General features: G+C 33.6%; 1 protein-coding gene across 2 annotated transcripts in view; it reads right to left on the bottom strand.

Annotated features, from left to right (window-relative positions):
* Window positions 1-16447, bottom strand: part of LOC105339423 (pyridoxine-5'-phosphate oxidase) — a 22432-nt gene extending 5985 nt beyond the window's left edge. The window contains exons 1-3 of one of the 2 annotated variants that reach the window (XM_034449320.2): window positions 16246-16447; window positions 10649-10805; window positions 10333-10432 (exon numbers count right to left, since the gene is read on the bottom strand). In XM_034449320.2, coding sequence (XP_034305211.1) covers window positions 10333-10432; window positions 10649-10805; window positions 16246-16330 — 342 coding nt within the window. In that variant the 5' untranslated portion in view covers window positions 16331-16447. The remainder of the gene's footprint in view (window positions 1-10332; window positions 10433-10648; window positions 10806-16245) is intronic. The other variant, XM_011444966.4, reaches the window with a different exon arrangement.

Here is a 16447-nt window from a genome sequence, read left to right as displayed (position 1 = left end):
ATTATCGTATAATCGATATCGATGCATGATCAAAGTGAACTTCTACTTAATGAATAATATACCAAAAATATATTTAATAACACACACTAAATCATGATAAATTACCAACGCGCTGATTTAAATATAACAAATTTTATTTCTAATGTGAACAAAAATCAAACAATTAAACAATTAACACATTTGTCTTTGGCTGTAAAAGATGGTACAGAATTCTGTACATCATTCAACAACATGTCTCAACACAGCAAAGACAAGCTCCCCACTCCCGGGCTGAAGCGTAAGGTAAAGACCCACACCATTGAAACAAAGTTTCAAGCCATTGCCGATGTCGAAAGAGGTATAGAAAGAAAAGTTGTCATCGCCAAGAAAAACGAGATCCCCCCCAACACCCTGTCTGAAAAGTTTTATACATGTACATTATGCTTGTATGTTTGATTAACTGTTATTTAAAATAATTGTAACGTTTCATATAAATTCTTTTTTAAGTGTATATGTGCAATGTCTATAAATGTCTATAAATAAAACATCGTTTCAATATTCCGTCTTTTTTTTTCCGTTCATACCAGTTCTCAAATTATAGTGCATATAAGGACTTCCTGTGTTAACATGTCAGGACAAAAACAAAAACGCTAATGGAGTCGAAGAACACCCGGATATCTCGAAGTTTTTCCGTGGTCCCCCGAACTTCGAGATATCGATATTTAACTGTATATCATATTATACAATATCATAATTATATTATACAATATCATATCATATGATTCGATATGATATATTACAATAGCATGTGATACAATAATGTATTCTACAATATCATATTATACAATATTGTATCATAATATACAATATATACTATTCATAACAATATCATGATACAATGTCATATCATAATGTACCAAAAAATTAATACAATCCTGACAATATCAAGTTTTGGTCTGAAAGCGAGATATTTTCTCTTGCTGAAGTTCAGCTGTTGGTCTTGGGTCAGTTGGAGTAATGGTCCTACCAAGACGTCTTGGATCATCTGCATCCAAAAGTACAGCTCATACCCTGCTGGTCATTAAGCCTGGCCTCTGCAATTCTTTCTTGTAGAATATGGATATGGTTGTAGCTTTTGTCTACCTTGACGGGAGAAACACTCCATCGACCACTTTTCTTATTAAATGTCCTATGTTGCCTAATCAACAAAACAATTTTAAAATTTGATATTACATCAATAGATATAGTACAGGTACACGTTAAATGGATTACAAGTTAATGAGTTGGCTCAATGTTCAAAATAGTAATTCACTGCGTAAGGACCGTTAGTGAGCAAAGTCAAGCAATGATCACAAGATATTGACAGGACAATATTTTAAATCTTGGAGAATAGTTTGTCCCATAGCCATATGACCTTGTGAATTCAAAATCAAATAAAATTTTGCATCTGAGGGCAAATTGGATGTACATGTAGTGTATGAAGTAAGACTACTTTAAGGAAATAATTGTTGAAATATTTTAAAACAATATTTTATTATCTCTGACTGAAGCAGATTTTTATATCAAAATTGACTGAACTGTTCCATCCAATTTTCTTTTCACTTCTCTGTCAACATTGGCATTGTAATCAAGGGCTGCCAATTGATTTCGAGCATGGTATACAGGTGGAGAATAGGCAAATCTCTTTCCACTTTACATTAAGATAAGATTTTTAAAGTTCTCCAGCTCTGCAGTGCTTCTGTAAAACAGTAATTTTAACATAACATGGATGAAATATTTCATCTTCACATGGTATTAAAATACAGAAAACACCACTTTCTGAACACATGACATTACACACCTGAAATTAAGGTAGTATGGAATAGCTTTTTAGAATCGTTTGCTGTAAACAATTTGGACCAAGGCTTTGTGTGGAGGACTGCCTTTTTTCATCCATTCCTTGTGGTCCCCTTGCAGTGGTCCATGCTTACACTGACAAGCACCAAAGAAGTTGCTGCTATAGAAAATATCCAATGTATGTCCATTAACAACATGGTGAACAATACCACATCATATTTCCTAAAAAGAAATCAATGATACCCCTATGAATATCTATCAAATTCAAAATAGAGTCAATACAATACAGTTGGACTTTCATATCTCGTTCACTGATAACTCTAATTCAATGGAAAAATTATGTCAAAGTGATTTGTAGTTCCCAACCACTTATACTTTAAAGATTTTATCCTTGATATCTCAATTACTTGGATATCTCAAAGTTTTTCACCAGTTTCATCTTGTGTGAAATATAAAGGTTTGACTGTATTATTTTCATTTATAAGAGTCACATGAAAAAGAGTGTTACCATAAAATTATCCAAGCCTGTAGCGGAGCAACAGGTAAACCAGAAGTGGTTTATTATATCTGTATTCTAATCAAGCAATGCTCTACATTCTTTTGATTGACCTGCTTTAATTAGTTTCTTTCCAAGGTTTTTTGCAGCATGCCAAACATCATGTGAATGTTTAATGTTTGGAAAGATGTTCTCTGAAATTATATTAAGTCATAAAATTTATAAACAACTTAAATACATGTATATATAAATGACGAAATTACATAAGGCCCATGGGCCACCTTTCAAATCTTCATTTCAAATGCTTTTGCCATGTTTTATAGAAATAGGTAATCCCATATGTTCTTGTGAAGAACTAAAATACCATTCAATCAGAAAAGCTAACTTGAGTCTGTGGCTCAGGCGAGCCAGGGGTTTTCCTTGCTTAGTTTTGGGTCTGTTTACCGGACCCATTCCCAATAAAAAAAATTGCCAATATTTTCCCAAATCAAGATCTATTTTTCCCAATCAAGTGTTAATAATTCTATTAAAATATCAAAACATGTTCTGCTGGTATTTAAAATGCAACTTCAACAGCTTTTTTTTCTTCACTTCTGTTTATTACTGAGCATAAAAAATGAACCAACTAGGGGGCGACTTCAATGACACATTCGCTTACCATAACTTCACCAGAATTTCCTCATACTGTGCATTGATTGCAACCGATGTTAATTGCTTTTAAAGTGATGATTTTTATGATTGGTAATTTATAATTAGTTAATATATGTGTCAATTAAATGCTAAAACTACCATACAATCGTAAGCCTACAGTTTTCTTCAAAATTAAACAGTCTCTATGTATAATGGTTGTAATTGGGTCAAAGGGTAGGACTAATACCCCAAAATGCAAATGTAATTGCCATTATGCAAAAAAAAAATTGGCATGTTTGTCAATTGGCTTACATAATTAAGAACCTTTTTAATCTATAAAAGTAGAAATGCATGAATTCAATTAACTTTTACAAATTGGAAAACTTTAACAAATTTTGAAAAAAAGTATTTTTTTAAATCTGTGTTTGCTTCAATTTTATTTCAGTAACACTTATTATTTAAAAACTTGGTTTAAAATCATTATACATCATTGTTGCATCATAAAAAAAATTGTGGCTTACAACCTTCTCACTAATTTCTGAGGGGGGGAAGTAATAAAGTATAAAATTTTACCAAAGGTTGGTCCTCAAATGAAACTACCGGTAGTACATTTTTGTAATTTTCCCAATTTGAACAGTTTACGAGTCAATTTTCCCAATTCTACGGACCCTGGACCCAGTTTAAAAACAGTAAGAAAACCCCTGTGAGCTAACAAAAAAAATAATTTCTTGATATATATACTCTATCATATTCAACATAATAATTCTTCTTACTCATTTCTGCTCCTATCTGTATGTGAGCATCTGTAACTACTTCCTCAATGTTTACATGGTTCTCTAGCAGGTCATTCATGGATTTCATAAAGCAGGCCTTTTCCATGTTACAACTTTTCTTGCCCGTTTCCCTTTTGTCCATGGTTATGAGGCTAATTATCTTCTTGGATTGATCATCCATCATTGTGCAAGTACAGTACTTGGTGTCATTGCGACCATCCCCTGATATCAGAAAATTGTAATCTAATATTGAATTTTGTAACACACAGTTACAGTTTTATCATTGAAAAAGTAGGGAAGATTCCAAGATCTCAGGACTTCTTTCTCAGGTGAAGCTGAGGTAACTGATAGTTGTCAAGGGGAACTGAAACTTTGCTAACTCCTTCAGTGGTATATATTTTAACTATTATATGAAACCAATATAAATCTTGAAGTATGAACTGGTTCACTTGACTTAATATGCACAAAACAATGGGGATTAGTCCATTCACAGCAATTCCTAGGGAATTAATCACATCAATTAAATTTATCTTACGTAAGAAAAATTAAATAAAAGTATGATAAAATTTTCTAACATACAACTGACCACTTGGCAAAATACGAGTTCAGTTATATAGCACATACCTAATGCATCAACACTCCGTCCGCTTATACTTTCTACAACTTGGCGTTGGCTCTCCATCCAGAAAGGATTAATTGTTGGTACCAGGTATGTTCTTTGAATGTTGGAAAATTTGACCTTGCCTGGAAAATATAATCTGAGGAATTTTGCATAAAGAGCCATTTTGGAGAAATTATTGCTTGAGCACAGCAGAGCAGATGCAATTTGCAAGTCTCCACCATTAAGATGTCTATTTAATACTGGTTGTGAACACCATCTGTAGACTTCATGTTTTCACTCACATTCCTAAAAAAAAAAAAATTATCATAAATGAACCCTATTACATTAACTATTGTGGCTCTATTCATTGTCAAGTTGCTGATTTTTTAAATAAAAAAAGTAATAAGATTTAGGTACCCAATAAATATACAGTGCTGATCTAATATTTTCTGTACAGATGGTGATTGCAGAATTAAATTCTTCTATGCTGCAGATCTTGTTGACATTGGTGCTCGCCAACTTCAGTAAAAACCTCCTATACACTAAACAAGTAAAGTCTTCTGTTAATATTTTGATGTCTTCAGTGATGGTGAGCTTTATGACCCCTGGACCTGTATCCTCTTTCATTTCCTCAGATTCATTTTCCACTTCTATCTCACATTCCTCCTCTCCAAACTCTTGTTCTTCCAAAGTGACTTCTTTTAAGTTGTCCATGTAGTTTGGTCTGTAAATATAATAACTTATTGTTGTTAAAATGAAAACAGGAACAACAAGCCGCATTTGTGAAACATGGATGCCCCTGTATGGCAACTCCAGTCAAACTCAAAGGTCAAAAGATTAAAAATGTTGGTACTTAATATTAAGGTACATTGATAAAGAGGCCATCATAACTTATAATAATTATCCCAATAAAAAGAAATAAAAGCCTTACTTCAAGGTCACATTGAAACTTGGTTCATAGTCATCATCAGAGTCAATATCACTGCTACAATTCCTCTGTCACAGCAGGTAACAAAATTCTGTTCTGGGTTTTTTTTCTGGGAGATATCTGTGTCTGTGTTTTCACTGAAATACATGTATAGAAATATAAGAAACAAATTGTGGGTGTTTTTTTTCAATTTAAACTAAAAGTCAACCATTTTAGTCGCAACTTGGAGCACTGATGCAGAAAATTATTTCAGTTAAATGTAAACTTGTATACTTGATAAACATCATATTTTGAAATTTGAATGTTTTACCTAAATGCAGAGGAAATTTCAGACACATCAACTGAAGGCAGGGAAAGGTGAAAAGGCATTTCCATCTGTCTTGATGGTGTGGGGACTTTAAAATCTGGTGCACATGCCCATTCAGCTGACTCACTTTCACTATCTGCTGACAACCTAAGACAATTTAAACAATGATAAACTATTTAGCTCAATTTAACATGAACTGACAAAATTATGTCAAATAACTCCTCAAGGGGCCTCAGTTATACACATTGAATTACGTTTGTAGCAACTCCTATAATAAAATTGAAAATAGAAAACGCAGAATAAATACTTACAAAATTATAATTCTGGTTATTTTAAAGCAATATGAGCTGTATTTTTTAGAATCTTATTTTGCTGCAAAAACCTGCTAGTATGATAAGTCTGCATATAACTTAAACTTTTATGATAAATAAGGTTTGAAAAAAACATTAATTTTTGTCAAAGGAAATATTTCTCTTCTAAGGAATATATATCAAATCAATTTTTGTACAGGACGACAATAATTCAATTTTGCTCCGAATAAGGCTTCTTAACGGCCTTTTCCACAAAAATATGGCAAACAGAAATTTAAAAACCATGATATTTTTTTCATTTAAGTAGAAAAGAACATTTTAGTAAAAAAAAAAATCAACATGAAAAATGCAGCTCATATTGCTTTAAAAACTTTCAACAATAATTACCGGGGAGAATTTAAGAAGAAAAGCAATATATTTCTATCAACAAACCTGTCCAGGAGAATCTTATACAGTCCTTAATGTGTCTCATCAAGTTCTCGTTTCTTTGCCATCCAACGAAAATATTGGTCCCCCAAATATATTCTCGTTACCGAATTGGCTCGGCTTCGTTCTCTTCTCAGTCTTTTCTTTGCCAATTCAGTCAAGTAAGCAGGCCTACCCGAGGGTCATGATTTTCACAACTTTGAATCTACACTACCCGAGGATACTTCCACAGAAGTTTTAGCTTTCCTAGCCAAATGGTTCTTGAGAAGAAGATTTTTAAAGATTTCTCAAATTTTTAATTTTTTTTTTAATAATACCTAATAATCTCCCTTTGTAAAAGAGTGTGTGCTCTCTAACTTTCACAACTTTAAAACCCCTTTGCCTATGGGTGCATTGTGCCAAATTTGGTTGAGATTGGTCCAGCGACTCTGGAGAAGATGTTGAAAATGTGAAAGTTCACGGACAGACGAACGGAAGGACAGACAGACCGACGACAGACAAAATGTGATCAGAATAGCTCACTTTAGCTCTCAGCTTAGATGAGCTAATAAAAAATTGAATAGATCTATAGGATCATTGGCCACAGACTTATGTATCCTTGCATAAAACTGATTTTCACCCAATCAAAAAAACTGATACCAACAAATACAGTGGTTATTGCGACTAAATTATAGTGATAAAAAAAATAAATCAAAGGCCTGAAGGCCTGAAGGCCTGAGCGGCACATCGCATTGATGGTAGCTAAAAACATCACTACAAGTTGTTAGATATCGCCATTCTACACATGGGGAAGGTGGCGCGCTTTTCCTCATTCACTTGGACATCGTCTTCTTCGTTTTATCAAGTGATAAAATACGAAATCTGTTCCTAGCTATAGGAAGACAGCAACTTACTCTCATTTTAATATAAATATTTTATATACGAAATTATTTCATTTTTTTACCTCCGATATTCGAACAATTAACGTCGCCGCTTTTAAATTGAAGTACGAACTGTTGTTATGCAAATTATCTCATCGGTTGACTGGTCCTCTGTCCCTATCGTACGTACATCTCATCTGCGTATTAATCTTTCTTTTGTTCATCATTGATGTTGATGTTTTTTCAATGTGTAAAGGAGATATCTGTTGTAATGATTTGTTGACATTTTTAACAGGGTTCGACATTAACCTTAGTCTGTTAGTCACAGACTAATTGATTTTGAGTCGGACTAACAAAATTTCTGTCTAATCAGTCCGGTTGGACTAATAAAAAAATCTGCTTAAAAAAATGTGTAAATTATCGATGTTGCAAAGCCACGGCAATATTGTCGACAACTTCCTGGAAAACGCTGAGTTTATTTTTGCAGTAAATTGATATATGATACATTTTGGTGATTATAGAGTAACCGAGTGAAAACAACAGAGGTATGCAGGATGTTATGGGTGATTTGATAATTTTTTTGCCCTAAGGGTAGGTAACGAGCACACATGTTAACAACAACCCTGGCTTCGATAGAGACGCTTAGGTGTTTAAAAAAAAATAAACTGAAAGGTGAAAGGAAATTTCTTGTTGTTTAATTTAAATGAATTGTGTTTAAATCATTTGTCTTAAATTGCTTATTATTTATACCTGATTTTTAAAGAACTTAAATAACAAAAAGAACATGGTAGCTCAACGCCCTGATCTATTGCACAGATCTATTTTTAACATCTGTAATGGCGGCTTCTACCATGTACACTGAGATAGTGAATACGCAGCTTCTTGCTATATACTGAATAGTACAATACAACTAAGCCAGTGATTAACCTGTAAGAAAAAAACATCAAAAAATTCCTTGTGATGTATGATACCCACCCTTTCTTACAAATTCTAATATTAACAAAAACAGTGTTTTTTATTAGACAAAATACGGTAATGCATTTCATTTATTTTTGACGGACTAATAAAATTGCCTGCGGACTAGTTAAAGTTAACAGACACTAGTCCGGCAGGACTAATGCATAAAAAAGTTAGTGTCGACCCCTGTTTTAAGGACTAATGCATAAAAAAGTTAGTGTCGACCCCTGTTTTAAAACGAATACTGAATATATGTTCCTGGTTGAAAATACGTAACAATCAGAACGGCACTATATATTTTTTGGCGCATTGATACTTGAGTTCTATGAAGCCGCTTGTATATAAGCCGAGAGAAATGAGCTGACAGCAATGAGGCTACATCGCTGTTAGCGATGCGCCACATCGCTAACATCGCTAACCTGAGCAACAATTGCCTTAACTCTGATCAAATTAATACCACAGTATCAAAATCAAAATATCTTGACAACTTAGTACAGTAGATCTTGCTGAAAAACATTTAAAATCTACTAATTTTTATCCACATATGTAAAATGTAAAATCCATTCCCCCATTGTGGCTCCGCCCCGGGGACCTTGATTTGAACAAATTTGAATCTACACTACCTGAAGATGCCTCCACACAAGTTTAAGCTTTTCTGGCCAAATAGTTTTTGAATAGAAGATTTTTAAAGATTTTCGTTATACATTCTTAAAGGCCGAACATTTTACAAACGCCCCCTTTTTTACCTGTACAAACTTCAAAAAGATGCCGCTTGTCAATCAAGTTTGAAACAATAGCACCCAGTTTGATTGACGTGATCGTCCGAGCGTGATCTTGCCAGGTCCGCAGATTTCTATTTACTAGCAATTAACAATGTTATCTTTGATATCTTCCGTCATGTATTAAAAGGGGGATTAAAAATTGAATTTTTAACATTACCAGTATTGTTTATGAAAAATAATTATTCAGTAATTGAAAATACGCAATTTATATTTCAATCATGTTGAATGCATGTGATCTGATAAATTCTACGAAGATGCATGAGCAGCTCCAAAGCACATACACTCTTCTGAACTACTAAAGCTGAATTTACTGGTAATAAACTCAACTGGAACTTGTTGCACGAAAACGTCACTCCCAGGCACGTAGCATCAAGGGGGGCCTTTTTCTCGCAGCAACAAATATTTTAAAATTTACATATAAAAATGAGGAGTGAAATTGAAGTTATGCCAGCTAACCCCCCACCCCCCATGGATTAGGATTTTGAAGATTTTGGAAAACTTCAAATCCCCCCCCCCCCCCCCCCCCATGCCTGACTCAATGGAAAACGAACTCCATTAATTGTCAGCGTGTAATGGCTACCTTTTCATTCCACATTCCAACTGATCGTATGGTTTTCTTATACAATTACCAGTATAATTATTAAAATTACCTTCCTAAACAATGTCAGAAAACAATGCTCAGAGAAAATTCGGACGACGCAAAATATTTCTGTATAAAATCGCTTCGAATCAATATTAGAACAATAACATATTCAAACTAAGACCAATTCTGACTAATTATTTATTTTCTGTCTATTAATTTGCTTCCTGTGTACAGTGATTAGCAGCGTTCACGGCCGCAGGTAGACTGCAAGCCTGGAGGCTTTCACACCTCTAGAAATTAAGCCCCGCCCTCACCTGAGATTTTTTTTTTTTTGAAACATTTTATTGAAACTCTTTTACAATTTTTCATACATGATACAAGAAAAATTAATATATAGCATAATATCCTCACCTGAGATTTACCATCCAGTAAAAATGTTCGGCCTTTAAGTAAAAATCCATTCCCCCATTGTGGCCCCACCCTACCCCCGGGGACCATGATTTGAGCAAACTTGAATCTAAACCTTTCCGAGGATGCTTCCATACAAGTTATAGCTTTTCTGGACTCATAGTTTTTGTGATGAAGATTTTTGAAAAATACCAACAAATTTTCAATAATTCTAAATTATCTCCCTTTTAAAGAGGGTGTGGGCCTTCATTTGAACAAACTTGAATCACCTTCACTCAGTGATGCTCTCTGCCCAGTGGTTCTGGAGAAGATGAAAATGTGAAAAGGTTACAACAACGACAATGCTGCCAATGCCAACGACGACAGACAACGGACAAATTTTGATTAGAAAAGCTCACTTGAGCTTTCAGCTCAGGTGAGCTAAAAACAATAAGTAACATATTTTTCAGACATACCAATTCAGCTGCTTTACGGCTCTCGTAGTTTGTGAAGAAGGTAAATCCTTTTTCACTGAACCCCTTCATCAGCACCATCCGCACAGAGGGAAACCCCGATCTGTGATAAAACGTCAAAGTTGTCTACATCAGTGTGGTGTCAAATGTACCGGAAAATGTAACAGACTGGGGACAAATGGAAGGGGAGAGGAGTGGGTAATTTCCAGAAGATGTTAGGAAGTTTCATTAAGGAAAGCCATGTCAAGAGATTCATATAATATCCAATAATATCTGGTCTCAATTTGAGACAAACTATCATTTGATGCAGCCAACTTACTTTGAGGCGGTTGCCAAGGCCATGGCATTGGCCTCCCCAATATTTGGAACAGCCCTTGCTTCATTGAACCAGGCTTCAAACTGTTGTATAGGGTTTGTAGATACCAGGTTGCCAACATCAAATACATCATCACTGGCTCTGTAAGGTTTTCTCATATCTGTTGTAAAAAAACGCATTTGTTGTAGCACAATGAATATTTCAAAGTCAATATTTATGAAATGATATGTTAATATTTTATTTCTTGCATCTTAAAGCCCCCCAGGTAGAAGTTAATATTGATGATGAACAGTTTTATAATTATCACATAGCCTATCCATTTTACACCCATAGACGCCTTTTGACAACTTTTGGTAATTACTGATAACAAAATGCTTGCGTTTTGTTAATAACTGGTCTATAACAAAACGGTTTGTATTTTTTGAAAGTAGAATAGAAACCATTTATTTATACTGGGTTATTTTTGCCCCATGTTATTTTCGGCAATCTTCACTTGCAAACAGCCCAGACAAAGTTGTGTTCAAAGAGATATAATTTCAAATATTGGAATTCGCCCAGTTTTAAATTTGCCCGCTGATGACAAGGGCAAAAGGGGGGAAAATGGGAAATATTTCCCTGTATACAGTAGTACTTGTTTTTAAAAATGAAAGTAAAATCTTTAGACAGAAACAGTTTGTGCATTAGTGTAATAATTATAATATAAATAAAAATTATGTAAATTTGTTGACGCAAGAACATATGCAATTTACATGCTTGTCAATGATGATGTCTTTATGACTGTCACTGTGCAACATTTATTTTTCTAAAAATTAAACATTGAAATTTGTACTCTATCGCTTATTCATTAACCATGATTACTGATTACAAAATTTTTAAATTTCAAGCAGATTGTTGTTTTTCATTCAAAATTAAACCGAAACTAAATGCACTATAAACAAGCTCAGGAATAACATATCACCCCTGCAAAACACATTATAAAAGTCGTAAGATAAAACTGCTACAGTTTGTTCTAAAAAGGATAAAGACAAGACACAAAGAACTTTTTTCTGTCAGTGACCTTGAACTCTATTAAATGACATTAGGTCAAGGTCATGTCACATTTTGTGGTCATAAGCAATCTTTGTGATAAGTAACAACTTCCAGTGATTCTATATAGTAAAGATATGCACCTGACACAAATAATGAACTTATTTTGTAAGTGACCTTGAACTTGACCAAATGACTTTGAGTCAAGGTCATGTTACATATTTTGGTCATAACAATCTTTGTGTGAAGTATGAACTTCCAGTGATTCTCGAGAAGAAAGATATTGGCCTGACACGATTTGCACAGACAAACAGATGGACCAGTTCATTCACAAGTACCTCCCAAATCTTTTTTTTTCGGGGGTTGGGGATGGTGTTGGAATCAAAGTATGTATTACATATGTACCAGATTGAGGATGTCTTGGAAAAAATTTAAACTAACTCGTGTAAACAGGGTATAATTTCCTACTTTGTTAAAGTTATTTGCAATTTGTATATATTATATGGACAAAAGTGAGAAAAATAATCTTCGTTTCTATTTAAGCACGTATTTAGATGCTATGGCAACAGAGATGTCGTGTAACTTTGCATAATTTGATACTGTTACAACTAACATTTTACCTTTCAGAATATCTATATGTTATATTAATATTTAAAAGTTGCTAGAAAATATCAAAATTTTGACTCGAAAATTTGTCAGTTTTTAATAAATATTCTTAAATCTCTGGTAGTTAAAGGGTTAAGACAAAACTATGACTTGAAATAGGGAAGCCCCTTGGTGGATGTAGACATGAAAACTGTATTAGTGTGCAAAACCTGGGCTGTGTTCAAAATTGTAGCAGCTAACTTAGCCGCTAGGTTGTAGATATCTAGGTCTATTGAACGGACTGCTAGGTTAGCCACTAGGTCTCAGATTTGAAGTTGGAAATATGTAACTATAGACTACTTACATCGACAAAATTTGTTTATTTCAAGCGGAAATATGCATGTTAAAATTCATATTAACTTAAGGAATGAACAAAATATCACTAAGTAAATAGATTTCATGTTTGTTACAAAGTGGTAACTAAGGTGGCCATCTTGAATTTGATGCTTAGGATAAAATATTAAGGCTACAAATATTTACGTAGCGGCTAGGCTACCCTACCGTTCAACTACGTAGCCCTACGATCTTGAACGCAGCCCATAATCCTTGTAAAATATGGCCAAACACTGTAACTTTGGATTTACTTAAACAATAAAATGCTTTCTTTGGGGATTCGTGCAGAATATGAAGTTAGCAGCACTGCAGAGAAATTAATACACAACTTGCATTAGTGGGATATGTAAAATTTTTCTGCACTGATAGCTACCTTCATAACAAGTAACAGAAAAATTTATGCTTTTTTAAAACGTAAATGTAAAAATTATTGATTTCATTCCTTAAATATAACCATATCTATGACTATGAACTTTCGTAAAACAGGCCCTTGGATTTTTATCCATGAATAAAGGCCTAGCTTGTTGTGTGTTAAAATATCCCCTCACAGGGCAAGGACATAATTCTTTGTTATGTTTCATTGTTCAATGTTATTCATTGTGTAACAGGGTTGGAAATTCACTAAAAATAGCAGCCAGCCACAGGGCTGGCTACTTTTAAAAGTTACCAGCCCTGCCGAAAATCTGCCAGCCCTGATAAAAACGTTCACTTTTATGAATGAACTACACACAAAGCGTAATATGTAAATCGTCACCTTTTACACAGTATTTGAAACTACATCTAAGCATAACTCAAAGAATGCTTATTATTAAGGTTTACATGCGCACAAAATAAAACTATTCATCTACTTGTTTATAGTTACAAACTTTTTTTTGGTAGGCAGCTAACAATGTCATTATCATGAACTTTCACAACAATTTCGACAATAAATAGATCTAAAACATTGAAAGGTAATAAAAAAACAACAGTTTTTGTTTAAGGGATTTTCCGCCGATGACCGGGGCTGTATTTTTTTATGTGATGAAAAACAACATGTAAAATGAGTTTCCCACTTTTGTAAAAATACGAGGTCACTTGATTTTTTATGCCCACTGTTTCGACAGGGGATGGAAATGCTCGTACTTTAATTTAAAACATGTGTAGTTTTGTTGTAAACAAACTTTCATGCCTTTGTCAGTTTGTGGATGGCTCTGTGTTTGTTACTAAATTGTTTTTGTTTTAAAAGTTGTAACGAGGGGTTTCCAAAGAAGTTTGTTTAAAATCAATCACCCACATCTAAATTTGCGTAATTTTGGTAAGAATAAATAGTAAAATTAATAGTGGTCACCCCGACATGGTTTACAATACAGCTTCCCATGTGTTTCGCCACTTGTCAGCCATTCAAATTCTACTTTCCATCCCGGAACTATTGGTCGGCGTGTTTTGTTTTTGTCGTACACTGGTTTTTTTTCTCGTATATACACATCCTGCGTCAATCAAGTAACGCTTTTTGGGAGTGACAACCTCAGAAACTTGCGCATCATCTAACAAGTTGCTTCACTTTGTAATATTGCCGAACAAACTTGTATTGCGAACGCTGGTTGGCTATAACAATCATTCAGACCAATGCGCGAATAGATTACAATTTCTAGATTTTACCTAATTCTCAACGATACCTAACAACCTGACGGCGTCTGTAGGTAATTAACTGTCGGTTTAAAAATAGAAACTGGATATTAAAAAATAGCCCGACCGCCGGGCTGTCTTTTAAAGTTTTGCCCCCGCCTGCCTTAAAAACAGGCCGCCTCGGGCGGTCGGGCGGGCTATTATTTCCAACCCTGTGTGTAATAGGGTGAATTTTATGATAATAACATTCATGTATATTATTCATATTTCATCATTAACAGCATCATCATCCTACATTCCATATTTTACATGTACATATTTAGAAACAGACTTCTGTCCTTTCAACTCCCTGTCTTTTATGCACCTATCAAGTAATCATTATTTAATTACCTATTCTAGTGGCTTCTGATATTTTATAGCCTAAAGTCATATCACCTGTATGGTCACTTTCATACATGTGGACAGGATCAGGTGGTTTACTATAGCCAATAGTATGTTTTTATAATTTTTCCCACTCTGAGTAGCCTTTGTGACAGACCAAGGCTAGGATTCTTAGCAGAAAGACCTGTTTTCTTTAAGAGATACTTTAACCTATTTATTTATTTAATCAACATTTTAAAAGCAGTCAGTTAAAGTAAGTGTTCTATTTTTCGTATTCTTGAACTTTAATAAATAATTTAATAGATAATAATGATATTTTCTGTTAATTAATTGGTACATTTGGCTAATTCTACTTTTTTAAGTTATAATTACCTTATTTATGAAAGAATGTATTTTACAAAGTATCCCAGTAATTCATAGAACTTATTGATATCTAAGCTATAGTATCTCATTTCTAATATATGTGAAAGGTTAGTTATTGTTACCATGTTTAATACTTGTAGTTAGAGAGTACCATTGTCAGAGTTACATTCAGCAGCTAAGCATATGACAATGACAATGACAATGAACTTTATTCTCATAACTGAATTTACAGTGAAGAGAAAAAACATATGTACAGTATGTACAAACTACAATATATATAATAAATGAAAATCAATGGTACATGCATGATGAAGGGATAACAGATATAATTTAACCAAGAGAGCTAACTCTCTCAAATATAGTATCTAATAGTTTACAAATATTGGTAAGTTGGTTTATGTTTGTGATATTAAACAGTTTTTCAAATTTTACAACATTTGGATTTGTTATGAAATATTTTGGTAAACATCTATGTGATTGTAAAACCTTGTTCCATAAACAGGTGACCGTTGCAAAAATATATTTTTATATTTATTTTATGTATCTTGATATAATGTAATTTACAAAGGGGCTACATTGAAAGTTTATGTTTTTATTTAATTAAAAATTGATATTGATAATGATATAGAGCATATTTCTATATTTTTGTAAATTGTGTTCAAGGGCAGTAACTCTTCTTGACCCTGAAATTATGATGCATTAATGTATTTCATGAATCTGTATTTGAATATTATTGTATATTTTTATGCTAAAACTTATTGTAAACATTTATCATTTTTATGCTGATATATATCAATTATATTACAGGGTTTAATCCTCGAATCCCCTTATCATCTGAATAAATGAAGAACCCTTAAGTGGACTTGTTTATGTTTAGGACAACCCACTACCACAATTGCATTGCTCGATATTGTTTATACAACGTTGAATGTATTATATGTTTACATTAATGTACTATCTTGTCGCGTTTAATTGGTTATATAAATAAAATGAAATTATACGTAGGTCAGTATATATATAAATCCATGCAAATAACGTACATGCACACCATTTCCTTATTTGTTTCCCATATTTTGCACATTGAAAAAACATGAAACATTACACTGATGTGTTAAAAATTGGAAATAAATCAGCTTAGCTAATGAATTTTGATTTGCATCTGTACACTGCGTTGACGAAGTCTTCAAGTGATAAGTTTTAAAGTACGACGGAGAAAATTCGATAATGACCGATCGCTGAAAGTTCACCTGATATATCGTAATATGTTGCTGAAGACATCGTGACAACTGGTCCTCTCCGTAATGCTACACAGCGCACAGCCAGCCTCAACATCTATCAGACTATCGTAGATCACCTTGCCTTGATTATGCAAATACACAATAACACATGCATCTTTATCGATGAAAGAAAAGCAGAGGTGTTCCGAAAATTAGTGCACACATGTGCGTT

The sequence above is a fragment of the Magallana gigas genome, chromosome 4 (genome assembly GCF_963853765.1).
Source record: "Magallana gigas chromosome 4, xbMagGiga1.1, whole genome shotgun sequence".
In the NCBI taxonomy this organism is placed as follows: Eukaryota; Metazoa; Mollusca; class Bivalvia; order Ostreida; family Ostreidae; genus Magallana; species Magallana gigas.
The sequence above is the reverse complement of the archived record's forward strand: the minus strand, read 5'-3'. Positions and strand labels throughout refer to the sequence as shown.